Genomic DNA, 27,692 nt, shown 5'->3' with positions numbered 1-27,692 from the left:
TTGTTTTGAAAATGCCTTTAATTTGTCTTCTATCCTTCTCCGGTGTTACATCATCAGCAAAGCAGAGCAGTATAGTGGAGATGAAATGCTTTTGATCGTACATGAGCTTCATAACACAAAGACACGTGTGTGTGTGTGTGTGTGTGTATTTTTATAATTATACTTGTGAGGACCAACTCTTGACAGATCTTTATTGTGAGGACATATTTTATTTCTGGGTGGTTAGGGCTATGAATTAGAATTGTAGTTAGAGTTAGGTATGTAGTGACTAAGGTTAGGGTAAAGGATTAGGGGATTAATGTAAATCACATCATTGTGTGTGTGTAGTCTCTGTGTCCAATGGAGCTCAGATGTCCCCAGCGCAGATGGAGGAGAATTTACTGCCACACTTTTGGTCGTCCCACTGCTTATTCCCTGTTAAACACAGACACAACAGACAAGTCACTTAGAACAAGGACACACACACACTGTCATAGATACAAAGCATGAGAGCTCTGAACATGAGTCAAAGTGCCATGCTTGTAAATCGCCACTAGGGGTCAGAATGGCTCACTGTGAGTGAATGAGACGAGATTGTGGATCTATGAGGTTCAAGTTCAAGTTCAAGTTCTTTAATAGTTGTCATACAGAAGTACAGAATACTTTCATACAAAATGCTTCTTACTGTTACGCTCCAGAGACTGTGCTAGACAAGATAGTATCAAATAACATAATAACATAATATAGCATGAATTTAGAAGAAGAAAATGAGGTCAGTGTTCGGTATAGACATATGTACAATGTTCTGAGTTACCATATAATATACAATACACAATACTATGCAGTGTACTAATGTACAGTACTATCTAGTGCAAAGCAGAAATGGGATGAGGTACAATTTTAGGTACAATTTACAGTAAGGTGTACGAGTTGTAGTGCAATCCTTCATCCATAAATATAAAGTGTGGGGAGTGGGTGCTACAGTGTGTTTGTTTAAAGTGGGTGTGTGCTATAAGTGTGTGGAGTGGGTGCTACAGTGTGTTTGTTTAAAGTGAGTGTGTGCGTGTGGATGTGTGTGCTATGTGCGTTTGGTGGTTGTTGTTGTGTAGTGTTCATTCATTGTTCGTTTAGCAGCCTGATGGCCTGGGGATAGAAGCTTCTTCTGAGTCTTTCTGTGCTCGCCTTGAGACTCCTGTATCGCTTGCCTGACGGCAGCAGTTCAAAGAGGCAGTTGTTCGGGTGACTGGAGTCTTTAATGATTCTCTTAGCCTTGCCCTTGCAACGCTTGTAGTAAATGTTCTGGAGGGTGGGGAGCCCCCCTCCAATTGTGCGTTCGGCTGAACGTGTCACTCTTTGTAGTCTGCTTTGGTCTTGTGCAGTGCTATTCCCAAACCAGGAGGTGATGTTGCCGGTCAAGATGCTCTCCATTGTACATGAGTAGAAGTTCTTAAGGATCTTCTGGCTGACTTGGAACTTCCTTAGGCGCCTGAGGAAGTAGAGGCGTTGTCGTGCCTTCTTCACAACACTGTTAATGTGTGTGGTCCATGTCAAGTCCTCGGATATGTAGGCTCCGAGGTACTTAAAGCTGTTGACTCTCTCAACCGGTGCCCCGTCGATGCTGAGGGGGCTGTAGTCCTTGACCCCCGACCTCCTGAAGTCCACAATCATCTCCTTTGTTTTGCTGACGTTCAGGGAGAGGCTGTTTTCCTGGCACCATCCCGCCAGGACCTTGACCTCTTCCAGGTAGGCCCTCTCGTCGTTGGCAGAGATCAGGCCCACCACCACTGTGTCGTCAGCAAATTTGACGATTGTATTGCTACTCCGCTGAGCCACACAGTCGTGTGTGTACAGGGAGTAGAGGAGGGGACTCAGAACACAGCCCTGGGGGGCCCCTATGTTGAGGGTGATGGATGAGGAGGTGCAGTTGCCTGCTCTCACCACCTGGGGTCTGCCAGTCAGGAAGTCCAAGACCCACTGGCAGAGGTCATAGCCCAAGCCCAGGTCCCTGAGCTTGGCTATGAGTGACAGCCTGTTCTAAGGACAGGTTAAATATGTCAGTGAATACTGGGGCCAGTTGGTCGGCACAGACTTTTAGGACGCGGCCGGGGATGCCGTCTGGACCTGCTGCCTTCCTGATATTCACTTTTTTAAAGGTCCGCCTCACCTCATGCTCTGTTACCCTGAACACTGCGCCTCCATCAGCAGCCGACCCCCCCCCCCCCATTGCCGAGGCTTGTGAGCTGGTGTTGTTATTACCAGCATCAAACCTCGCATAGAAGGTATTGAGGTCATTTGCTAAGGAGATGTCACTGTTCAGTTTGAGGGAGGCGCCTTTGTAGTCTGTCATCGTTTTGAGCCCCTGCCACATAGCTCTAGAGTCAGCTTGTTCAAACTGGAGTTCAATTTTATCCCTGTAGCGTCGTTTGGCCTCTGACACAGTCCTCCTTACGTTGTATCGCGCCACCTTGTGGTCATTCATGTTGCCTGCCTCTAGGCCGCCGTTGTATGCTTTGGTGCGCTCTCTCAGAGCTTCACGGACGGATTTGTCTACCCAGGGTTTTTGATTTGGGTAAACTTTCATTTTGGTAGTGGGGATTGTTTCTTTCACCCTAGTACAAACATAGTCCAGCACTGTCTCCGTGTAGGCATTAATGTTATCTGTGTCGCGGAACACATTCCAGTCTGTGTTGTGAAACACTGACCGGATCGTATCCTCTGACGTCACATCCCATTTCTGCACCTCTCGCGAGACTACGGGAGTACTTTTAATTCTCTGTCTGTACTTCGGTGTAAGAAAAATTGATGCGTGATCTGACTTACCGAAGCCACTATCAGAATGAGCCTTGTAGCCACCTTTAAATTGCGTGTAACAGTGATCTAGGATGTTACCGCCTCTGGTGATGCAAGTCACATGCTGATAGAAGTCGGGCAATACCTTTCTCAGATTGGCGCTATTGAAATCTCCCAGAACTAAAATGGCGGCGTTAACATTCGCCTCTTGGATTCTATTTACCTCGTCGTGTAGTCTGGAGAGCGCAACCTTGTTGCTGGCTTCAGCTTGCGGTGGAATATACACTCCGACCAGGACGATCGCCGTTAACTCCCTCGGGAGGAAGAAAGGACGACACTTGATGGTTATATATTCCAGTTCTGGGGAGCAGTGGTTGGATAGTTCCTTCACATTAGTTGGGTCACTCCAATTTTTGTTCAACATGAAGGCAATACCTCCTCCACGTTGTTTACCGGATTCTGCTGTTCTATCCTTGCGGTGAATGAAGAAATGATCGGCCGGTAGGATGGCGTGGTCTGGGACTTCTGGCGCCAGCCACGTCTCGATGAAGCAGAGAACGTTACAGTCCCTAACGTCTCTCTGGAATTGAATCCTTGCTCGGATGTCGTCTAGTTTATTGTCTATTGATTGTACATTGGCTAGCAATATACTGGGTAGTGGTGTCCTGTGCCGCCTGGTTCTCAGCCTGTTACGGACTCCAGCTCTCTTTCCTCGCCGTCTGGGTCCTTTGTCCCTCGGGGCGAGATCCGGTCCTGATGTCCTCAAGATCTCAACGGGCCATTGTTGCGGTTCAGAGAGCTGATCCAGAGAGTAATCCAGTCGGTAAGTTTCCCGTAATCCAATGTCTATTAGTGACTGACGGTCATACACATTAATTGCACCTACTGTTGGTACAGACAAAACTCTTAAAACTATAAATATTAACAAAAGTATGCACAGTCTCGACGGAGCGCACAGACAGGCAGCCGGACGTAGCGGCGCCATCTTTTGGCTTTGCTTCACATCTAAAAAATACATTCTCTCACGGTTCCTTCATTCAGTGCCATTATAGGTACATTAACAGTGTGGATACTTGCTAATATCCTGGTTAAGGTTTCAGTGTTTATACACGTTTTTATATCCAGATTAAATGTCTGATAAAGATTTATGTTCCAAAAGTGTCCCTTTTGTAAAATTCCCTGATATTCCATGACTTATTAATTAGAAGTATACTGACGTATATTTTCTAAAAGTATACTGTGTATACTTAAGTATAGTGTACAAGTGTTGTATACTAAAGTTGTGTTAAATTGAAACCACTTGAGTTCCATTTAAGTGTGTTCAAAGTTGTACTTATGACATACAGTACTTAAATATATTATTTGTAAATTGTACTTTTGATAAATGTTTGCTTACCAACATTTTACACTTTTATTATGTTTACTAAAATACAGCTTCAATTTGGTAAACATCTCAGTTAGATGTTTAAGTGTACTTAGATTACAGCATATTAATGACTATTAATGACTATTAATGATCATACTAATCATACTAAACATGTGCTTTGGATTAGTAAATAAAAGCACACAGGCTAGTACCAAAAATGCATTGCAAGTATAAACTATAAATAAAAGTATATAAGTATATATATAAAATAAAATATACTTTCGAATATACTTGGAAAAATATACACATTTGAGTCTGCTTCCGGTTTGGTAAGCAGCGCATGGCGGGTTGACTTTTTGGGAGCTCAGCAACCGCGCCACATTAAGGTTGATTACGTTTTTATTTTCATACCATCCGCTTTTATTTTACGTTAGAAACATGTCTAAACAGACACAGACCATGATGGGAATGCTGAACGCCGTTGATAAGGACTTCTTTAGATCTATATTCCGTGAGGAAATAGAGGCTATCGCGGCTAGGCTAAACGATAGGGTGGATGCGCTACAGAAGACAGTAGCTAGCATGGATACATGGTTAGCCGTGGTGGAGGAGGGCTTAGCCACAGTCGTGGAGGTAGATGATACCAACTACACTGAGATATCGTTCTTGGAGGACAAGCTGCAGGCTTGTGAGATGAAGACGGCAGATCTGGAGGACCATGGCAGGAGATGCAATGTTAGAGTATACGGGTTGCCCGATGAGATTGAGGAGGACGCGCCGATTAGGTTCCTCAAGAAAATGATACCAAAGTGGTTCCCGAAGCTAGCCTGCCCTGAGATAGAAAGAGCGCACAGGATCTTCAGAGCCGCTCCCCCGATGAAAAGTGAGCGTACAAATCCACGCACGTTCATTTTCTGCTGCCTGAGGTTCCAGACAAGACAGGATATACTAAAGGAGGCCAGGATGAATCCTCCGGTTGTGGACGGCCGTACTTTGAGATTCGCCGCAGATTTTAGTGACTACACAGCGAGACGGCGCAGAGCTTTCGCCAGTGCCATGGATCTCGCCCGTGAAAGGGTGTGGAGGTATACAGGGATTTTTGTTTTGCTTTTCTTGTGACTCGCTCTATTTTATATTTGCTCTCAAGCTCAGGATCGAAACCCAACAGGACCTTAATGTGGGGGATGTGTATATGTTATAGTGCTCTACTTCAAAGGAATCACGTTCAGTCATACTGCAACCTGGTTGGACTATGGCTAATTTAAACATCTTGATCTGGAATACAGGGGGTCTTAATATTCCACATAAACGCACAAGTGTACTAACATGGTTGAAAAGGCAGGAGGTGGACATTGCTTTACTGAGTGAAACGCATCTTTTAATGGCTGACAATTCAAGACTGGCAAACAAATTCTATCATAACATAAGCTCCTCTTCTTTTAGCACTAAGTCCCGTGGAGTAGCCATAGTAGCTAAGCGAAAGTTGAATATTAAACTATTAGACGTGTGGTCTGATGCAGATGGTCGAATTACTATTGCTAAAATGGAATACTCTAACAGGAAAATTGCTCTGATCGCCGCTTACGCCCCTAATGTGTATGACGCTAACTTTTATGCTGTACTCACTACAGAGATGTTGAAACTACCTGAGTACTCATTTATAGTGGGTGCTGATTTCAATGCCATTTGGGATCCATTGATTGATAAGTCCAGTAACGCTGAAACCCCCGATCAGAAGCAAGCTACCGCGGCCCTACGTGCCTGGTCTAAGGACACGGGGGTAATTGATATGTGGCGGTTGCTCAACCCAACCGCGCAAGACTACTCTTTTTTTCTCCGCGAGACATAACACTTTTTCCAGAATTGATTATGTTTTTTCTTCCTCTAGGCTATTTGATAGCTTTGACGTTGACTTGAGACCCATTGCACTGTCAGACCACAAATACATCCTTCTTAAGGGTTCACTCAGTAAAATAACGTCCCGTGCCCCTAGATGGCACTTTAACTCAATGCTGCTGAAGAACGGGGAATTCAACCTGCAATTTAAGGAGAAGCTCATTGAATTCCTGCAGTTTAATGCTGGATCGGTACAGGACCCCAGAATTTTATGGAATTTGGTTAAAGGATAACTCCACTATTTTGGGAAATTAGCTTATTTAACATCTTCCCTGGAGTTAGACAAGAAGATGCATACCTTTTTTGTCTCTGTGCATGCATTTTAGCTTTGGGAATAGATGCTCCGTTAGCATAGCTTAGCTTCATCACTGGAAGTGAGGCAGGACAGTAGCCTTACAGTGCCTTACAGTGTATTGCAAGGTCTGACATTGACCAAACTTGATATGCATGACCTTGGTGGGCTCTAGGTCAACTCCTGAAAAGGGGGTCAATGTCAGACCTTGCAATCAAAAGTTAGGGGCGCACTGAAATTATGGCAAGGGTTATTAGCCCCCTAACTTTTGATTGCAAAGTCTGACATTGACCCCCTTTTCAGGAGTTGACCTAGAGCCCACCAAGGTCATGCATATCAAGTTTGGTCAATGTCAGACCTTGCAATACACTGTAAGGCACTGTAAGGCTACTGTCCTGCCTCACTTCCAGTGATGAAGCTAAGCTATGCTAACGGAGCATCTATTCCCAAAGCTAAAATGCACGCACAGAGACAAAAAAGGTATGCATCTTCTTGTCTAACTCCAGGGAAGATGTTAAATAAGCTAATTTCCCAAAATAGTGGAGTTATCCTTTAAGGGTTTTATTAGAAGTAACACCACTCAGGGCGGTTAGGTGGCCGAGCGGAGATTGCGTTCGTCACCAACCCCGGAGCTGTGAGCTGGATTCGCCTGTTCGAATCCAGCTCACAGCTCCGGGGTTGTCACCAGCTTGGCTGGCCGTTCACACTAATACAATTGGCTGTATTAGAGGGTGGGAGAAGCTGGCGGGGTGGGTCCGGGTCGTTGTAAACAGCAACTCCTACAGTTCGGTCGGGGCGCCTGCTAAGTGCGGATAGGACCTGAGGGGGATAGTGTGATCCTTCCACACGCTACGCCCTCTCAATGAGAATCCGCGCTGCCAGGTGAAAAGAAGCGGTGATTGGCTGGACGTGTGTTGGAGGAAGCACGTGGTAGCCTCCACTCTCCCAGATGATCTGACTGTGGGGGGTAAGTGCGCAGCGACCAGGAAGGGACTGGGAATTGGCATACGACTAACATTGGGATGGGAGAAAATCGGAGGAAAATGGAGGGGGAAAAAGACTAATAAAAAAAAATAAAAAATAAGTAACACCACTCTATTTGCTTCAAATCTCCGCAAGTTGGTAGAATTGGAAGAGCTTCATAAAACATTGATGTCTTCTATGCAGCACAACTACTCTAGCCGACTGGAGCTCCAAATTAAGGTGATGAAAAAGGAGATTAACTCCATTTTAAGACAACGGTCTGAATTTCAAATGCACAGAACAAGACAACACTACTACTTTCATGGCTCTAGACCTAGTCACCTACTAGCTATGAAGATACGGGCCAGTGAACAATTTGCGGATATCCCTGCCATTAAGAACCAACAGGGGGAGGTAACCACCAACCCCAACAAAATCAACGATACATTTAGCTTGTTTTATTCCAACCTATACAAGTCAGAAGTGGTCTTTGATCATACTAAGCTGGAGAACTTTCTTAATCAGATTAACTTACCACAGGTCTCGGAGGATGACGCTAAATGGTTAGCTGCACCTATCACACTAGATGAGCTTAGGGAGGCGATTGCTGACATGCAACGGGGCAAGGCTCTTGGTTGGGATGGCATTCCACCGGAACTCTATATTGCGTTCTGGGATGTACTCTGTCCCTTATTACTTTCAATGATTTTACACTCAATCAAAGAGGGCAATTTTTCCAGGGATGTCAATATGGCACTTATATCTGTTCTACTCGAGAAAGATAAGGATCTCACCGAATGTGGCAGCTATAGACCCTTAAGTCTCCTCGGAGCCGATCTCAAGCTATATGCTAAGGTGCTAGCCATCCGACTTCAAAAGCATATGACATCTCTAGTTAACCCTGATCAGACTGGCTTTATAAGAGGCCGACTGGTCACGGACAATATCAGACGGTTACTGCACGTGATTGATGCCAGCAAGGATGTCGCAACCCCTACAGCTGTCATGTCCTTAGACGCAATGAAGGCCTTTGACAGATTGGAGTGGTCTTATTTGTGGGCAGTCCTTAGAAGGATGGGGTTAGGTGAGGGGTTCATTCACATGATCAACGTTCTTTACACAGGGCCTTCGGCCATGATCTTAACAGGAAAACTCTGCTCGCCACTCTTCTCTGTCTCGCGCTCATCTAGACAGGGTTGTCCTCTTAGTCCCGGACTCTTTGCTTTATCCCTCGAACCTCTAGCTCAGTACATAAAACAATCCCAGATTATATCCCCTGTTTCAATTAAGGGCACACATCACCATATCAGCTTATACGCAGATGATGTACTCTTATTCATGCAGAACCCTGCCGTCTCTCTACCTCATCTTCTTCAAGTAATAGATGATTTTGGCAGTCTATCTGGATTTAAGATCAACTGGCCAAAATCTGCCTCCCTTCCACTCAATGAGACGGCGAAGGCTACCATCCTCCCAGCAAACATACTCATGGTAGAGCACTTTAAGTGTCTTGGTATTGAAATATTCCCCACTATTAGCCAGACAGTAAAGTATAACTACTCCAGCTTGGGTGACAGGATTACGAATGACTACAACAGGTGGTCCAAATAAAAAAAACTCATTACAGGCCTGTGCATCAATAATTAAGATGAATGTTTTAACCAGGATTAACTTTATCAGCTCCATGCTACCGTTACTGGCAAAAACTGCACTCTGCTGCATAGAAATTCATCTGGAACAACAAACGCCCACGCTTAAAGAGATCCACTGCACAGAGGAGTAAACTCGACGGGGTTTAGCATTTCCAGACTTCAAATATTATTTTCAAGCTTTCTCTTTGAGACCTCTCATCACTTGGTTTGACGCTCAAGCTGTGAGGGCTGGCTCAGTACTGCGCGCTTCCAGGTGCCAATTACCATCACGCACCTGAGAGGAGTTACCAATCAGCTCGACGGGAGCCCTCTTATACACGGTTTGCTGAACGTTCAGTGTCGGGTCGTTTTGGTCACCACCAGCTACTGCTTGTGCCTCTTGTGTGTTTTCTCCAGTACGCCCTTGGACATTGCTGCTGTTTCCTCTCTCTGCCTCCGTGGACCCGTGCCTCGTATTTACACTTTGCCCTTGCTGAGTTTTTGGATATCTATTTTTGATGAACTAATTTCCTCGTTTTATCCTGGACTCAATACCTCCATCTGTTTTTGTGTGTTCCTTAACACTGAAGACAATACCTTCATCTGTTTTTGTGTGTTCCTTAACACTGAAGAATTGTCACTTTGTTTTGTTACCAGACTCTGTCTTGTTACTGGACTCTGCCTTGTATATTTCTACGTTTCTATTACTGACATTCTCCGTTTTCGTTTTCTCCACGAGTGGATTATTATCCAGCTGCAGAGCCGCAGAGCCCTACTCGGCTAAAAGGATTATCAAGCTGCAGAGCCGCAGAGCCCTACTCGGCTAAAGGATTCTCCTCGGATGGATTTACTTTATTGTTGCCCATTTCTGTTGTGAAATAAATACGCCCATCGTTTTTGGCTAACTCTGAACTACCCGTCTGTGTCGTGCTGTTGGGGTTGTTTACAAACCATAACACAAGCAGCCGTGTCCTGGCGACCATTGGAGGTGTATACCAACATTTAATTTAAGCAATGCAAATTACGATTGGGCCCTCTTATCACACATGTGATCCAGATTTGGCGTGACACCCAGAAAGCGTGCACTATCCGCCATAAATGGCACACGCATTCCCCTCTATTTAACACTTTAACTGCCGAAAACGCCGGAACTCGTCATTCCCCGCCATGCTCAAGTTGCAGAGGACGCCGTAACTCGTCTTTGATATCAATATTTCAAAAATCTGTGATCGAAATAATATTTCCGTTCTGGAGCCTTGACACACAGTGCTGATCTCCTCTCAACCCTCTAGCGGTTCAAGAGCGACATCTGGTGGCCGATCGGCAGATCGAAACCGGATATCAACCTTTGAACCGGCAGGACTCACTCCATATGGGGTCCGGGCACTCGCTAATGTTAGAGAGACTCTGTCTTCACACAGTGAACATCGATCGGTGGAAATAACTCGAAAAAACAACATGATTTGGACGTATATACTATTATACAACCTGGAAATAGATCGGGCATTTCAACATCCCATAATCGAAAACTGTCTACTCCACGCTGATCGCCCAACGGCCCGAGGAGACTGGGGTGAGTTTTAGCGTGTAGTATTACCGTGTTCGATATAAACTGCTATGATGAACATATGACCCACATTAGATGAATGGTATAACGTTGCCCACGGAATTATAAACGCCCCCTCGCCCATCCGGTCAACATCAGATGACGTGTAGTACATTTTAGAAGTACGTCCAGTTGAAATTTTTGATCTCGCACAGATTCCTACCAAACTGTATTTGATCATCAATATAATGCATTTGGGGCTATAAATCACGTTCTGGAGAAAGCTGCAGAAAGAGATGAAAACATACTTATACTTTAGACCATATTTTAGTATGAATATGTGAATGAAAAAGTTTAACGTTGCTACACCATGAACAATACATATAGGACATTGAATGGGCCCTAATAATGGCAATCTAGCAATATAATTTAAAAAGTTATAGCCCTGCAAAGAAGGGGAACTTCTCCATGTTAAATAGAGCTGGCAAGGGATGGTATATCATGAATTTAACCTTGGGCAATCAAAGTGTTAATAACAATTTACTCCTTATTGGACAACAACCTATTAGGTACCCTAGATGGGAAAAGAAAGACATCCATACATTGGGGGATATCTTCGATAACTCTGGTCTCCGCTCTTTCCCCAGAACCTCCTTTTTCTTTTATTTACAAATGAGAGCAGCTCTGAGGGCTCATGGCGTTCCATGGGACGTTCCACTAGAGCGTCACCGGTTTCACAAATTATTTTATGACGAGGAGACATCGAGAGGCTTCGTATCTGACTTTTATCGCCACTTACTTATGTCCTCATATAAGGACCTACCCCTAGATACGCTTTGGAGAAAGGATATCCCTGAGTTGGATGTAGATTTTGATTGGGATGCAGTCTGGGAAAATGTTCGGCTATCATCACGCAACCCAGATCACCAACAGATTCATCTAAATGTTGTTTATAGGACTTATTTGACCCCCCAGGCGATTGAACCTAATGGGTCTCAGACCTGACTCTCGATGTACCTTATGTCCAAACGGTGCAATTGGAACATATATGCATATGTACTGGGAATGCCCTCCTGTTGAGATCGTCTGGGAAAATGTTACCTCTCAGCTATCAGAGATTTTCTCTTTGACCATACCGACCTTGCCTTCTGTATTATTGTTAAATGATGTTTCTCAATTGCCGACCTCTGTACATGTAAAGAGACTCATTTTGGCCGGCCTTACAGCTGCCAAAAAATTTATTGCTTCATGCTGGATACAACCAGATAAATTATGTCCGAAGGTATGGATTCTCACCTATCTTGATGTCATTTATCTAGAGATATCCACTGCACGTGTTATAGGTGTTAATAAAGCCAATTTCGCAATCTGGTTGGCTGCGGTGGAAAACTTAAAGGAACGCATATAACTTTGGAATTTTTTTGTATCGAATAAGGTATTATATGAATGACTCACGTTAAGGTCCTGGGGTGAGCGGGGGGGGGGGGGGGGGACGAGCGAGTGTTCATTATTATTCTGTTATTTTTCTTTTTGGTTTTATGTATTTGTTTTTGTTTTTTCTTATATATTTAATTATATATGTTTCGGGCCCCTTTGGCTGTGGATCTGGTGGTTGTGGGCTCGGACCGGGGGGGGCCGCGGTTCGGGGTTCTCTGCGGGTCGAGGCATCAAAGAGGCATGGTGCTTTGGCTCACGAGGGCGCCGGACTGTGGGTCCTCCGGGTTGAGATCCGTGGCTGCCGGATCTAGAGATGGAGGGGGCTCAGGAGGCTCACTATACAGTAAGGGGTTCATTTCCTATTCCTTTACCTAGAATTCAGTGCCGATTTATTTAATTTATACTCTGTTATTTATTATTTTGTTAGTCCAATTTATTATCATTTGTGTTATTATTATTACTACTGTTATTGTCATGTGAAATCCTGTCCATTATTGTTGTTTATTATTATTATTACTGTGTTGTGTCTTGTCTTGTTTTGAAAAAAGAAAAGGAATAAAAAGATTTGATCGGAGAAAAAAAAGAAAAATATAAAAAAAAAAGGTAAATGATAAAATGTCCCCGTCAGGATTAGAACTCTCAAAATGTCATGATATTCCAGAAATGCCATCATCAATGGAGGCTTTGTTCTGTTAGTCATGATTGCACTCTGAAATTTAGCTAAAGCGTGCATTGTAACAGGGTCTTTTCAAAGCAATTTTACTGAATGAAATAGTACTTGTTTTTTGTGTCCAACAGACTAGATACGTGGGAACATCAACTGACCTCCCCAGTTCATCAGCCCTTAGCTAAAGGTGTTTGTGTTACTCTACCTCCCCAGTTCATCAGCGCACAATTCTGGGGGCCACCGGAGTTATTGGGTTCTCCTATAGCCCAGTTGTTGCGGTCAAACACCCGGCCATCAGACCAGAGCCACTCACCATCCTAGAATAACAGAAGAGAATAGAATACAGTAGCAAGAGCAGTCGAAATAAATTAGAAGAAATAATGGAAGATATAGCCACATGAGAATTTCTATGAACAACGTCAACATCCACTTAGTAAACAGTGAGAGAAAAGAGCCCATAGGCCAATAATTGGTCACAAAACCAGAGATGGGAAATCACTTGAATGCATAAGTACAACATGCTATTTGCTTAATATATAGCGCATAAGGAAGTACATTATGGACAATAGAACACAACTGTTTAAATATGCAGCCGATATGTGACGCATTTCAGGTTAGAAGCATGAAGCATCCTTGGCTTGATCAATAGCTTTCTTTAATTTCAGGTGACCCCAGAAAGAGGTGGGGAGATGTAGGGCTGACCTTAGATTTTTTTTTTGGAATTCGAAGCTTCGGGCCGAGATTTGATTTTAATTTGAAGCTTCGAAATAAAAAATATAGATATATATTTAATTAAAAAAAACATTTTCTTTTTTTATGTTGTGGGACCTGTACAGCACTTTGTCAGTGCTGTAAAGTTGAAACCTTTTTAAATCTTAGACAAACGAAACACTTTGCTTTCATGAAATATTGTAAGCCGTCATTTGAGGCTTTATAAAAGCAGCACAATGAACACAAATCTGCCAGTGCCGAGTCCGACCTCATCTTAAATAACAAACAGCATTGCTTGTTGTAATTAACAAAGAGAGGCAGAGTTGATATATTTTTTTTTAATCACATAACCATTTTAGGCCTGATATTCTATATTCTATAATCATATTTCAAATTGCATGTGTCCGGAAGGCAGAATTCAGTACTGTATCTACAAAACCTTCTGTTTAATCATCTTCCCTTTATTCTTTTGCTTAGATTTTTCAGGTCTGGTAAATTTTAGCATGGTGTTATTCACAGAAAGCTATCTGGCTGCATGTTAGCCTAGCTTAGCCCAATGAATGGAAGCGGACAGTGCCGGTTAGCCTAGGTATTGTCCAACTAACACCTCTCCCGAAGGCTAACCGGCACTGTCCGCTTCCAGATAGCTTTCTACTGAACGCACAGAGAGGAAACAGGTATCTATCTTCTTGTCTCTCTCTGGAGAAGACGATAAGCTATTTTCCCAAAATGTTGGCATGTACCTTAACAGATTTCTAGAACCATAAACCAAACGTAATGCTTGTACCTTAACAGATTTCTAGAACCATAAACCAAACCTAATGCTTGTACCTTAACAGGTTTCTAGGAACATAAACCAAACTTAATGCTTGTACCTTAACAGATTTCTAGGAACATACACCAAACTTAATGCTTGTACCTTAACAGGTTTCTAGGAAAATAAACCAAAGGTAATGCTTGTACCTTAACAGGTTTCTAGAACCATAAACCAAACGTAATGCTTGTACCTTAACAGGTTTCTAGGAACATAAACCAAACTTAATGCTTGTACCTTAACAGGTTTCTAGGAACATAAACGATAACCAAGTTCTGTGAGTAATGGTGACGCTCAGCGTCACGACTGCACTATACTTCACTCGTGCACGCGCACTGAATAAAAAATTCCACAATGTACCTTTACATCCCAACATTCGTCTGGCCACACCCCTATCAGCTTACCTTCATAAGCAGGTGTGTGGTCACCTACTCGCCTCCTTCCCAAGCTTTCACCACAAGGTGAGATCAAGGGCCGCAGCGGCGCCTGACGCTGAGCGTCACCATTACTCACAGAACTCACAGAATCATCGTTCTGTTTCGTAATGGATCTCGCTCAGCGTCACGACTGCACAAGGGAGGCTGAGCGAGAGCCATAGCCCGACAAATGTACCCCGCTGAGGCCCCCCACAACCATCAGATCGGGGAGGACCGAGCCCCCCCGACCCTCCCTAATGGAGGATACCCTCCCTATTGGAGGTTTACGGGAGGGAAACGGATCCGACCGTGCAAAGAGGCACTCAAGCAACTCAACGCACAGGGTGAGCAGACCGTGGCTTGACCCCACGACTACACACACGCACAACCCGCATGCCACCCGGGAACGAACGGAAGGAACAACCTCGTTACTGCCCCCAGAATCACGGGGTCAAGAACAAACCCAACCCCGTGGCAAGGCCGTAGCAGCGGAGCGTGAAGGAAGACCCAGACCCACTGAAGGACTGGATCCCCTGGAAAACGGGGGCCCGGAGAGGTCAATGACGCCAGGCATCAAGACCCCACCAGGTGGTCACTTAGTGACACCGCCCCCCACACCGCCAGCGTATTCGGATAATGCCCCTCCAAGAGCGGGCCCTTTCCCCCCAATAGCACACCGCCTGGCACACTGACCCTGCAGAACAGGCAGTCAGCATGGCCGTAAGCACACAAAAAGGTCACCCAACGGAAGTAGGCAGCGCACCGGGGAAACCAGGCAACAGGCTGTAACCTGAGCCTGGAGCACTGCGGACGAGACAGGCGCCAAAGGAGTCAGCTGAAAACAGCCGCCCCGGTGGAAGGGGCGTATGCTGGCGTTGTTGATCACCATGACAAAGCCTCCATTAAAAAAAACCCAGCCAGAGGGGTTGAGGCAGAAAAGGCTGACATGAGTGGCAGACGTCATGGACGTGCAGGGGCACACTCAACCGGGTAACCCGGAAGTTGCTCCAACACACCAGGGAACCAACCACCTTGTCGTTAACCTATGCGGTGGTTGTTCCTATAACCCCTCAAGACAAAAAGGGTTATCCCAAGTCTACGGTATCAACGAACTTTACTTCGGACCGGACCCGGCGGCCTGGGACGCACACAGGGTTACTAGAGGAGGTCCCGAAGACCACCCCGACAGCCCTCCCTCCGCCATGCGTGAGAGAGGAGCGAAGAAAAAAGAGAACCAGCCCCCATAATAGTGCCAGGTACAAAAGAGTACCCAACACGGGTCTCTATAACGCCTAACCTTGTGACACCCCAGGCCGACCCGGCATTTTTCCCCCCGAAAAAAGCCCAAGTCCCTCAGGGTACCAGAACAGCAGATATGCATCCCCGGCGGACAACGGGTTAACTGAACTGGACCAGCGTGACCAGAACCAGTTCCGTGCCCTAACCACGCCGACATGCCTACTCCAGGAGAAGGGGCAGATATGCGTGTTGATCTTAAAACATGAAAAGAAGGCGCCACCCAGACGGTCGGTGCGAACCGCGCTCGGTGGCCCACCCCAAGGGCGTGAGACCCCTCTACATATGTTCTGATCCATTCCGTTATCATCCCCCAGATATGAACGAGAATCCGTCGAGAACCAATAACAGGTTGTCGGAAGAGGAAAAAAACTCCATCCCAGTTGCTTTATAAAAACGCTGTTTCAACCACAAGCAACCAAGGCGTACTAGCTACCCGCATGATCTTTAACAGAACACCCCGAGCTAGCACTTAAGCGTGCGTCGGGACACAACCACATCAATGAACAGGCTAGTTAGACCTTTCAGTGAATCCCCAAGGCACCCAGGGGAATCGACAAGAGGGGTGTGGCGCTTCCTAAACTCCAACTCTTTTTAATAAAAAAGAAGGAAGCACCAACAGACATGAATCCCATTCTACACAGCCGAGGGTAAAAACTGTTTACATTTTTACATCCAGTCACCCCTTTCACAGAGGATTTAGACCGAAATTCCCCAGAGAGCCTTCCCACGTGAGTCGTAGAATGAAAAAGCCATGGCAACTACGAGTCACGTGACCAACTGACTCAAGTTACACATAAAATCGAGCGTAGCGGACCCGTAAGTCCTACGCTCTAACCCGACACTTTGACACAACAGATCGTACGTAAAGATCTAACTCACGGAAGCCATCGTCATAGCAACGTACGTAGTGTCGTATGCCATGACGGGGGGAAACCCAACACTCAACTCCTGTTTTTAATAGGAGCAGAATCAGGGCAACCCTTCCCCCCCCTCCCTGCCAAGGCGCCTAACGGCTTGGCCCTGACTGGCCTAACAGGAGATGAGAAAACCCCCCTGACCAATCAAGTGGGAAGGAGGGGTTTATTCGGCACCCCCTCACAAAACCCTTCCCCATACACACAATAACAACTGTAGCATATGAAACCTTTGGTAGAATGCTAATGAATAGCGCAAGCTAATACAATGCACGCTACCCACAGAACTGTGAACAGGGTTTACAACAAAACCAAGTCGTGTGTGTGTGTGAATCCTACACCCGCATTCCATGTTGTACAACACTGATAGAGAGAGTAACGGCTAGGCCGTGGAACGTGTGTATACGAGCATTACTGCAACTAACACAACAGTGTTGTAGCTCAACATTACTTCTCGTGTAAGCAACAGACCATACAACCAGCTTCTACCTGCATGTGGAGTGTCAGGCTGAGATAGAAACCTTTCTATAACCGAGTGTATGCTGCAGACCTTGCTTAAGCTCATAACACGAACGTAACCCTTCTATCAATGTATACTAGTGCAGATTCACACTTTGCAACCTCATCATATGTTTTGGTGAAGAAACACACAGTTTGTTTAACAAAAAATACAGTCCCCCTTTAGAGGGGACTTTTTATTTATGAGCAAACAAATAATATGAGAGGCCGGGGAGGGGTAAACAGAGGGGACCGCAGGGGGGGGGGGGAAAGTCACTGGGTCTAGCGGCGTCTGCTCCCTCGAGCCGCTCGGGCTTTGCCACCCCGAGAAGCCCCGGAGGGACGGTAGACAATCGGTTGCTGGTCACGGCGATCCCTACCGTCTCCTCCGGTCGTAGATGGGCTGGCTGCAGCAGCAGCGCCGTCTCTCCTCCTGGCCTTCTTCGACGGGCCAGCAGTGGCGGTGGAGGCAGTAGCAGCCACGGCGGAGGAAGCTCGACGACGTGGTAGCCGTCTGACTCCACCGGCGATGTCGGGAGGGGGAAAATGGGGTTGGAGCACGGAACGCTCCTCTGCCATCTCTCTGCACGTTGAGGTCATCAATTGCAGGGCCGTCCCGAACAGTCCAGCATCGGAGAGGGGTGCCGTTAGAAGAGGACCTCTCTTCTTCTCCGGCACACGGGCCTGCTCCAGCCAAAGGTGGCGCTGGGTCAGAGTCGCCAGGGCTCGCACTTTCCCAGCGGCTATGGCCTGCAGCTGAGTCAGATGCAGGACAGCTCCTGCCGCCTGGGTGAGCTGGTCATGTTGGACATCAGTCCGCTCCGTGCCGCCCGTCATTATCCCGGATATAAATCTTGCCAGCTGCGCGACATTAGATGCGGCAGCCAGAGATTGTGTACCAGAGATGAACGACTGGTCGCTCCAATAAGCCAACTGCCTAGCCGATTTTCCTTGAAGAACCGGCTTGCATAACGGCTCCCACACCACTTCCGGACAGAGGAGAGCGGCCATCGGCCTATCAAGCCGTGGCACGCCCTCTCTCATACCGTCGACCAAACCCACCACCCGCGTAACCGGTACGTAGGCGGGGGTGAGGCCCATGATGTGGGATACCACCTGGCCCCGACGAACATAGGCCCCCATTGAGGGGAAAAATGGGTAGACAACGTTCACCCCTCTCACCGGGCGACGTTGCCAGAGATGACCTATTAGATCATCAGGGACAGGAGCAGGCAGTGGCTGCGGCAGCGGCACGCCGTTTGCAGCGGCCGCCACTGCCATAAGCTCGGGGAACAAAGCCTGCAGTTCCCCCTGCAGACTTTCCTCCACCGAACCCGCATCCCTCACATGCAGCAGGCTTCGACTGGTCAAGGAGCCACAGTCTGATGTGGCTGATAGTAGGGCATCCTGCCGATGAGTCCGAGGGTCTTCCCCGACGTCTTCAAACAAGGCGCCCCAAGGAGACATTTCACCCCCCTCCAGTGTTACCTGGGCGGGCGGGATACTCGTCTCTACCGGGCCTTCAAATAAGAACCCGTCTGCCTCTACCATGTAATCCTCAGTTTCCATCGGGCAGGTAGAGACCGACGCATCCTCACTGGGCTCCAGCAACTCACCAAACCCAGGCCGTTCGCGTCTGCAAGCCACCACCTTGCGACGGGAGCGAGCAGACGCAAAAAGTTTGCGTCTCAAATCCTCCGGAACCAAAGGAACCGGCCGCTCAACAGCAGACGATTCCCCGGAAGCAGAGGAACCAGAGCTACGACCAGGCCATCGCAGAGGCGACGGCACCGGTGCACCAGCTCCTTGGAGAGGCAAACTACCCATCGGACGCCTACCGGGCGTGGCTGTCAACCACGAAAGAGGCAACAGCCCAGCACCAGGACGCACGACGGAGGCGGAAATGGAGAACCGCTGGTGGAGAGTGGCTCTGCGACTCTCCGAAGTAGACATTATGACTTAGATTTTTCTCTTGAATATTTATGAGAGAAGAAAAAAATAAGCACAATGTAAACACGTCTCAACTTTCTTCAACTAGCAACCTCGTCAAGTCGGGATTTACCGAAGGCACTTCCTTGTGGTGAAAGCGAAGAAGGAGGCGAGTAGGTGACCACACACCTGCTTATGAAGGTAAGCTGATAGGGGTGTGGCCAGACGAATGTTGGGATGTAAAGGTACATTGTGGAATTTTTTATTCAGTGCGCGTGCACGAGTGAAGTATAGTGCAGTCGTGACGCTGAGCGAGATCCATTACGAAACAGAACCAAACTTAATGCTTGTACATTAACAGATTTCTAGGAACATACACCAAACTTAATGCTTGTACCTTAACAGGTTTCTAGGAACATAAACCAAACGTAATGCTTGTACCTTAACAGATTTCTAGAACCATAAACCAAACGTAATGCTTGCACCTTAACATATTTCTAGAACCATAAACCAAACGTAATGCTTGTACCTTAACAGGTTTCTAGGAACATAAACCAAACTTAATGCTTGTACCTTAACAGGTTTCTAGGAACATAAACCAAACTTAATGCTTGTACCTTAACAGGTTTCTAGGAACATAAACCAAACGTAATGCTTGTACCTTAACAGCATCAGAGCATCCTATCCATGTTAGAGCGGAACCATGTCCCTGATCCATGATCATGTTCTGGATGAACTGCTCCTCAGCATCCGTGTGGATCGAGACCAGGTTGGCCTGCTGGGACAGACAGTTCTTCTGCAAAGAGTAAGGGAAGAGTGAGAGGGATGGGGGGGGGGGGGCACAAGAGAGAAAAATATCAATGAATGTGATGAAATAATGAATAAAGAAGATAAATAAGCTGAAGTCGCAAGTTCTTTTCAACAAAAAGACTATGATATTTGTGGTAATCCCATTTCATCCTCGTCGCCAAAAATATGTGGTAACCTCTAAATAGTAAGAAGGCCACATGACAACGTATTGTCCGTTGGTTTGGTACTTTATTACGGAAGCCCTAAGAGGCCGTACATTCATACATTTTATTTACTCCGTTTTCCCGTGATAACTAGTTAATTTAATTTGTTTTCTCGTGATAACGGGATAATTTTCTCGAGAAAACGAAACGATGGTCTAGTTAGTATATTAAATCACTGCAGGAAACATCATTCAGTGTCGCAATGTCAGAGGAGCAGGTAGCCCCTTTCGTGACTGTGATGCGGGGCATCACAGTCACAAAAGGGGTTAAGGAGCAGGAGGATATTGATCACAGCGTCACATATCTCATCAATCAAGGCCTGACACAGGCTGAAATAGCTTTATGCCTTGCTGTTACAGATAATATACACATTAGTGTGCGTCATCTAAGAAGACGGTTAGCAAAGGCTTCAGCTTTACCGGTGGCGCAATCAAAGTGAGCTCTCAAAGAGCACCTGACTATGGGAGGCTGCAACTCAAAACTGGCCCCTGTATGTCCAAACCCCTCCCACCCCCTCCATGTACAGTTTCCTCCCCCTCGTATGTATATTTTCTGTTAGGATCTGTTTAACAGTACTGTTTATTTGCATATCTTGTATGTCACAAATGTAACAGTACTGTATACCTGTATGTCATGTACCCCCCTGAAATAAATTAATCCGTTATCACGAGAAAACGGACTTTGTTTTCCCGTGATAACGAGATAAATTAATCCGTTATCACGAGAAAACGGACTTCGTTATGTTGAGATAACGAAATAATAAGTCGTTATCATGAGAAAACGGACTTTGTTTTCTCGTGATAACGAGAAAATTATCCCGTTATCACGAGAAAACAAATTAAATTAACTCGTTATCACAGGAAAACAGAGTGAATAAAATGGATGAATGTACAGCCTCTTAGGGCTTCTGTACTTTAGCCATCTGAAACTTCGTTTTATAGTCTATCTGTTTAGTTTCTCTACTTTTTGTTCAGTTTTAGTTTTGCCATAGTTTTGTCTCTTCTACCCATGTAAAGCGTCCTTGAGCACCTGGAAAAGCACTATATAAAATAGATGTATTATTATTATTTATGTAGACGGGAACATGGAGAGTCATACATACGTTACAGAGGCTTACACTGCTCCGCTTGTAATGCCGGGAACATCCTAGATAACCCGGATATGGAAATATTATATCTGTATAGTCCTAGAAATAATATCCCTTAACCCATAACTCCCCCTGGTGCGAAAACATAGATATTGCATCTCAATATAAATATCCTAGCTATATAATGCTCACATTTATAACAATATTGAAGATGATCCCAACAATGTTTCCGACGTTCCTGGCCAAATTCCCAATCAGGTCTCTGACATAAACGGAAGTACAGGAAGTACAGGCTAAAGGCGTACCGGTTCCGGTCAGCCGTACCGGTTCCGGTCAGCCCAGATCTGTTTATAGTCCCCAGCTAAACAAAGAACGAAGCAGACGCTCGTAAATCGTAAATCGGAGGCAGCTTCCAGGGGAAATACATACACCGGAAATTCTACCCCATACACACTTTCGGCAGAGGTTCTTTACCAGGCTTTATCTCAGGGAGATAAAACGGGGAACGAGGTTACTGACATCAAGGCCACCTAATCATTCCTTCCCCTTAATTGACTGATATCAATCCCTGTCTCCTGAGCCGTTCAGCCATTGTGTAGTGCATTGTGTAGTGCATGACTACTAGTGAGGCAGTGCTTCACTAGTATAATTTCTTTTTTTTTATATATTATTTTACATAATTCTTTATTATTATTATTATTATTATTATTATTATTATTATTATTATTATTATAAATATTTTTTTTATTAGAAATGTTTTCCTCTGTGGAAAAACAAATGCCAGTGATTTGTTAGCTACCTTTAGCTTAGCTTATATTACATCACAATGATGATCACCAAGCTAACTTACTGTACACAGTAGGGCTGGGCAATTAATCGAAACAAAATCGCGATCTCGATTCATAGACCTATGCAATCTCATTTCTAAGTTTTTTTTTTATAAAAAAAAAAAAGTTATAAATGTTTTTTTTGTTTTTTTTTAAACTTTTGTAATGATTTTATCTGGGTTGAACATGATTTGTGGAACTCCCTCTGGTGTTGTGGTCGTGGTATTCACTGACCTTTGGGAAGTATTTCGATATGCACATGGGTATCTTAGTGGTGTAGTGTATCTTGTAGACCAGGCCCATTGCAAGTTGCTGTACTCTGTCGTCTACTCTAAGCCATCCTAGGTTGTCAAAATGGGTAGGGGTGAGGTGCGTTTTAGGAGTAAGGTCAAGCAGTAGTCTGACCAGTTTGTTTTGTGATGTTTGTAATCTTGTTTTTAGTGCCTTTGAGGTGCTTTGGTACCATGAAGTGCAAGCATAGTCGTAGTACCCTTGAATGAGTGCTCCTGTTAGAGTCTTCAAGGTATTCTTGTTTACCAGAGAGGAGATCCGGTGCAGGAATCTAGTTTGTTGGTTGACTTAGTTTTATTACATTGGATCCCATTTTGTTACAGGAAAGATTTGCCTCTAGGATGGAACCCAGCTAGGTAATTTCATCTTTCCTTTTCCTTGTCACCTTCACCTAATATGTTTTGATCTGGTCAGGTGCGCTGTCACCTAATATGTTTTGATCTGGTCAGGTGCGCTGTCACCTAATATGTTTTGATCTGTTCAGGTGCGCTGTCACCTAATATGTTTTGATCTGTGTCTGGTTAGGTGACGCGTCACCTAATATGTTTTCATCTGGTCAGGTGTGCCGTCACCGAATATGTAATTTTTTGCATCTGTCTCTGGTCAGGTGTGCCATCACCGAATATGTAATTTTTTGCATCTGTGTCTGGTCAGGTGCACCGTCACCTAATGTTTTTTTTTATCTACTTTTTCTCCCCATTTTCTATTTTTCTCCCTTCCCCAATTTTGTACTGTCCAATTCTACCCTCCCCTGTCTCGAACGTTGTTAGGCCATGCCTCCCACAAGCCGGCTGCAATGTGGACGAAGCCTTGCATCACGTGTCCCCTCCGGTACTCAAGGAGGCAGCCGTCACATATTTTCACCTGCACAGCGCGATCTCTCAGCGGCGAGGGTCTGCGTGGGAGGGACACACCGCCCCCGTCGCTTCCTGATTCTACTGCGCAGGCGCACCAACCGACCTGTAGGAGTCGCTGTCTACAACGTCCGATACCCACCCACCAGCTTCCCACCCCCTAATACTGCCAATTGTATTAGTATGAACAACCAGCCAAGTTGGTAGCAACGCCGAGAGCTGGGCTCGAACCCAGCATCTCCTGCGTTGGTGGCGAGCGCCTTGCCCACTGCGCCACCTAGCCGCCCCCCTCCATCACCTAATGTTAATATGTTTTCATCTGTGTCCACTGACCACTGACACACACAGTGGGGGATGTTTTTAAAATATAATTTAATATATAATATAATAATTTGTGCTTCACCAAAAAATTTGGTCAGCAGCATCCACTGGTGTAGTGTGATGTGTGCCTGGTGCCAGTGTATGGCAGCCATTGAGCCTGCGTAGCCCAAGGTTGGGTGCTAGTGCTACCAGTGGTGCTGAAGGAGGCAATTTCCACCCTACATTGTGGGGAGCGCTTTGAGTGTCTAGAAAAGCGCTATATAAATGTACTGAATAAATTAGTGAATGAATGTCTACCCTCAGTGCAATGTGGCACAGTTTACAGTTCAGGGGGAAGAATGTAATACATCAACACGCTGAACAAAATAGCCAAATGCATCAGGTAAAAAGAGTTTTGCTTTAAAAAGCCTTCTCACAATTTTTTATTTACCTCAGAATGTGAAGAAGTACAAGCTGCAGTGATGCTACAGCAATTGAATAGAGCTACTACTCTATACTCTAAGCATAATACTAAAACTGTTACATACATGTTTTACCATAGTTATTATGTTATTTATATGTTAGATGATAGTGTACTTTCTCATAAATCTTATATTAGCTAAGCTAGCCTATTCCAAATCATTGATGTCAGTGGTGGGCTTCTTACCCCAAAACAGGGGGTAAGAATCACATTCATTCTGCAATTAAATCACAAATCACTGGACGTACCCGGTTAATAATATTCCTGTATAATAAAGCTAAACTCTGGGAATGGACTGTCACTGTTCAGTTGATTACCTCAGCATCAATCCAGGTATGTGCAGTCTTTTCAAACATGAAGCAGCGTGCTCCATACATGGTCCATCCAGAGGGACAAGTTGATCTCTTTATCACACGTGGCTGCACTGAAAAGGCAACAATTAAAATCTCATCAATGGTTTTACAAAGAGGCGGAAAACGAACAAACGCTTTCATCAATTTATACCAGCCATTTATTAAAAACATGGAGATATAGGTTAGATGTAGACGTATTGTTGACACAGTATACATTTACAAAGTGTTTCTAATAAACAGTCATGGGTTCTAAGCTGGGGAGCGTTCCATGTAGTCACGACACTATGGGTTCTAAACTGTGGAGTGTTCCATGTAGTCACAACACCATGGGTTCTAAGCTGTGGAGCATTCCATGTAGTTACGACACTATGGGTTCTAAACTGTGGAGCGTTCCATGTAGTCATGATGCCATGGGTTCTAAGCTGGGGAGCGTTCCATGTAGTCATGATGCCATGGGTTCTAGGCTGGGGAGTGTTCCATGTAGTCACGAGTCTCACGACACTATGGGTCCTAAGCTGGGGAGTGTTCCATGTAGTCACGACACTATGGGTTCTAAGCTGGGGAGTGTTCCATGTAGTCACGACACTAGGGGTTCTAAGCTGGGGAGTGTTCCATGTAGTCACGACACTATGGGTTCTAAGCTGGGGAGTGTTCCATGTAGTCACGACACTATGGGTTCTAAGCTGGGGAGTGTTCCATGTAGTCACGACACTAGGGGTTCTAAGCTGGGGAGTTTGCTGGTTGTACCATGAATTGATAAAGAAACCTCGAACCTTGGGAAAAAAACAAAAAAGATCTAAAGACTGAGAACCAATATGAGCATTTTAATGGACATAATGAAAACACACACACACATATACACACACACACATATACACACACACACACACTCACCTAGAGCTCCAAGCAGAGTGAGCACTGTGCAGAGAAGCAGAGGCACACTCAACTTTCCCATGGTGATGAAGATGATGAAGATGATTACCTTCTGTAAAAGTAAAACAAGTCAGCTTATAGCAAACTTAATGATTTTACAATACTTTTGCTAATGAAGTGAAATATTTATTATCATCAGCTTTCCAGTTTTTAAGAGAGAAAGGAGAACGAGTAGCAGGTAAGAGAGACGGGAAGAAAAGAAGAGAAGAGAGAACGAGGAGCAGGTAAGAGAGACGAGAAGAAAAGGAGAGAAGAGAGAAAGGAGAACGAGGAGCAGGTAAGAGAGACAAGAAGAAAAGGAGAGAAGAGAGAAAGGAGAACGAGGAGCAGGTAAGAGAGACAATAAGAAAAGGAGAGAAGAGAGAAAGGAGAACGAGGAGCAGGTAAGAGAGACAAGAAGAAAAGGAGAGAAGAGATATAGGAGAACAAGGAGCAGGTAAGAGAGACAGGAAGAAAAGGAGAGAAGAGAGAAAGGAGAACGAGGAGCAGGTAAGAGAGACAAGAAGAAAAGAAGAGAAGAGAGAGAGGAGAACGAGGAGCAGGTAAGAGAGACAGGAAGAAAAGGAGAGAAGAGAGAAAGGAGAACGAGGAGCAGGTAAGAGAGACAGGAAGAAAAGAAGAGAAGAGAGAAAGGAGAACGAGGAGCAGGTAAGAGAGACAGGAAGAAAAGGAGAGAATAGAGAAAGGAGAATGAGGAGCAGGTAAGAGACGGGAAGAATAGGAGAGAAGAGAGAAAGGAGAACGAGGAGCAGGTAAGAGACAGGAAGAAAAGAAGAGAAGAGAGAAAGGAGAACGAGGAGCAGGTAAGAGACGGGAAGAAAAGGAGAGAAGAGAGAAAGGAGAACAAGGAGCAGGTAAGAGAGACAGGAAGAAAAGGAGAGAAAGGAAGAGAGGAGCAGGTAAGAGACAGGAAGAAAAGAAGAGAAGAGAGAACGAGGAGCAGGTAAGAGAGACAGGAAGAAAAGAAGAGAAGAGAGAAAGGAGAACGAGGAGCAGGTAAGAGAGACAGGAAGAAAAGAAGAGAAGAGAGAAAGGAGAACGAGGAGCAGGTAAGAGAGACAGGAAGAAAAGAAGAGAAGAGAGAAAGGAGAACGAGGAGCAAGTAGAGAGACAGGAAGAAAAGAAGAGAAGAGAGAAAGGAGAATGAGGAGCAGGTAAGAGAGACAGGAAGAAAAGAAGAGAAGAGAGAAAGGAGAACGAGGAGCAGGTAAGAGAGACAGGAAGAAAAGAAGAGAAGAGAGAAAGGAGAACGAGGAGCAGGTAAGAGACAGGAAGAAAAGGAGAGAAGAGAGAAAGGAGAACGAGGAGCAGGTAAGAGAGACAGGAAGAAAAAGAGAGAAGAGAGAAAGGAGAACGAGGAGCAGGTAAGAGAGACGGGAAGAAAAGGACAGAAGAGAGAAAGGAGAACGAGGAGCAGGTAAGAGACAGGAAGAAAAGAAGAGAAGAGAGAAAGGATAACGAGTAGCAGGTAGAGAGACAGGAAGAAAAGGAGAGAAGAGAGAAAGGAGAACGAGGAGCAGGTAAGAGAGACAGGAAGAAAAGAAGTGAAGAGAGAAAGGAGAACAAGGAGCAGGTAAGAGAGACAGGAAGAAAAGAAGAGAGAAGAGAGAAAGGAGAACGAGGAGCAGGTAAGAGAGACAGGAAGAAAAGAAGAGAGCAGGGAAGAGAGACAGGAAGAAAAGAAGAGAGCAGGGAAGAGAGGAGAGAGGTGAAGAGGTAAAAAAGGAGTAGAAGAGAAGACAAGATATTCCTTTATTGATCCCCTTGGGGAAATCCAGGCATCATAGCAGCATGGGGGAGGTACAGGTATGGGCATGTTAAGAGTATAACACAAACATATATGCAATAAAATTATAGTACTAGTAGAAAAGTAACATAAGCAGTGTATGCAGCGTAATCAAAGGTGCAGATGAGGGTCTGTATGCCCCATCAGTTATATTATACATTTCAATAAATATGGTCAATAACACTTAGAATCTGAGTACACTGTATACTATGAGTAGGTAAAGTATAGAGAAGAGAATAGCAAAAAGAAGAGAATAGCAAACATCCAATCAGTTACCTGCTGCTGTCTTGTCTCAGTGTCAGGCTGTGTCCTCTGTGTTCTGTGGTCCTGACCAGCCGGCAGACCAGGCCTTATATACTGTTTTATTTACCCAGGGTAGGTTCTCTGAGCACGGGTGCTCTTTGTCGGCTATGCCCTACTTCACATTCACACAGTTCCATTCACACCTGGGAGCCGCCCAGTACAACCACAGTCTGACACCGTTGGCCACTGAGCAACTCCACTGGAGCAGTTGGGGGTTTAATGCCTTGCTCAAGGGCACTTCAGCGGTTGGTGTTAAGGGAGAGAGTTCCAGTCACAAACCCTCTTCTCTAACCTTTAGGCCACCGCTGCCCCCAAT

General features: G+C 45.3%; 1 protein-coding gene across 1 annotated transcript; it reads right to left on the bottom strand.

Annotated features, from left to right (window-relative positions):
* Positions 1-27,432, bottom strand: LOC311227275 (ladderlectin-like). Its single transcript, XM_084312872.1, has 6 exons — positions 27,350-27,432; positions 25,249-25,339; positions 24,319-24,425; positions 19,810-19,944; positions 12,773-12,884; positions 1-414 (listed from the first exon to the last, which is right to left on the bottom strand). Exons 2-6 carry the CDS (start codon positions 25,307-25,309, stop codon positions 347-349), a joined length of 483 nt encoding a protein of 160 aa, XP_084168998.1. The 5' UTR covers positions 25,310-25,339; positions 27,350-27,432; the 3' UTR covers positions 1-346.
* Positions 27,433-27,692: the final 260 nt, after the last annotated feature.

Source organism: Notolepis coatsorum, assembly GCF_963971535.1.
Source record: "Notolepis coatsorum genome assembly, chromosome: 4".
NCBI classification, from domain to species: Eukaryota; Metazoa; Chordata; class Actinopteri; order Aulopiformes; family Paralepididae; genus Notolepis; species Notolepis coatsorum.
Note: the sequence above shows the minus strand (reverse complement) of the source record. Positions and strands in the feature narration are given on the sequence as shown.

Coding starts and splice junctions, on each gene's coding strand:
- LOC311227275 (XM_084312872.1), bottom strand. CDS start 25,309: ATGGGAAAGTTGAGTGTGCCTCTGCTTCTCTGCACAGTGCTCACTCTG. Junction 12,885..19,809: donor GATGCTCTGATGCTGTTAAG/GTACAAGCATTA, acceptor CTGTTATTCTAG/GATGGTGAGTGGCTCTGGTC. Junction 415..12,772: donor TGCGCTGATGAACTGGGGAG/GTAGAGTAACAC, acceptor TGTGTTTAACAG/GGAATAAGCAGTGGGACGAC.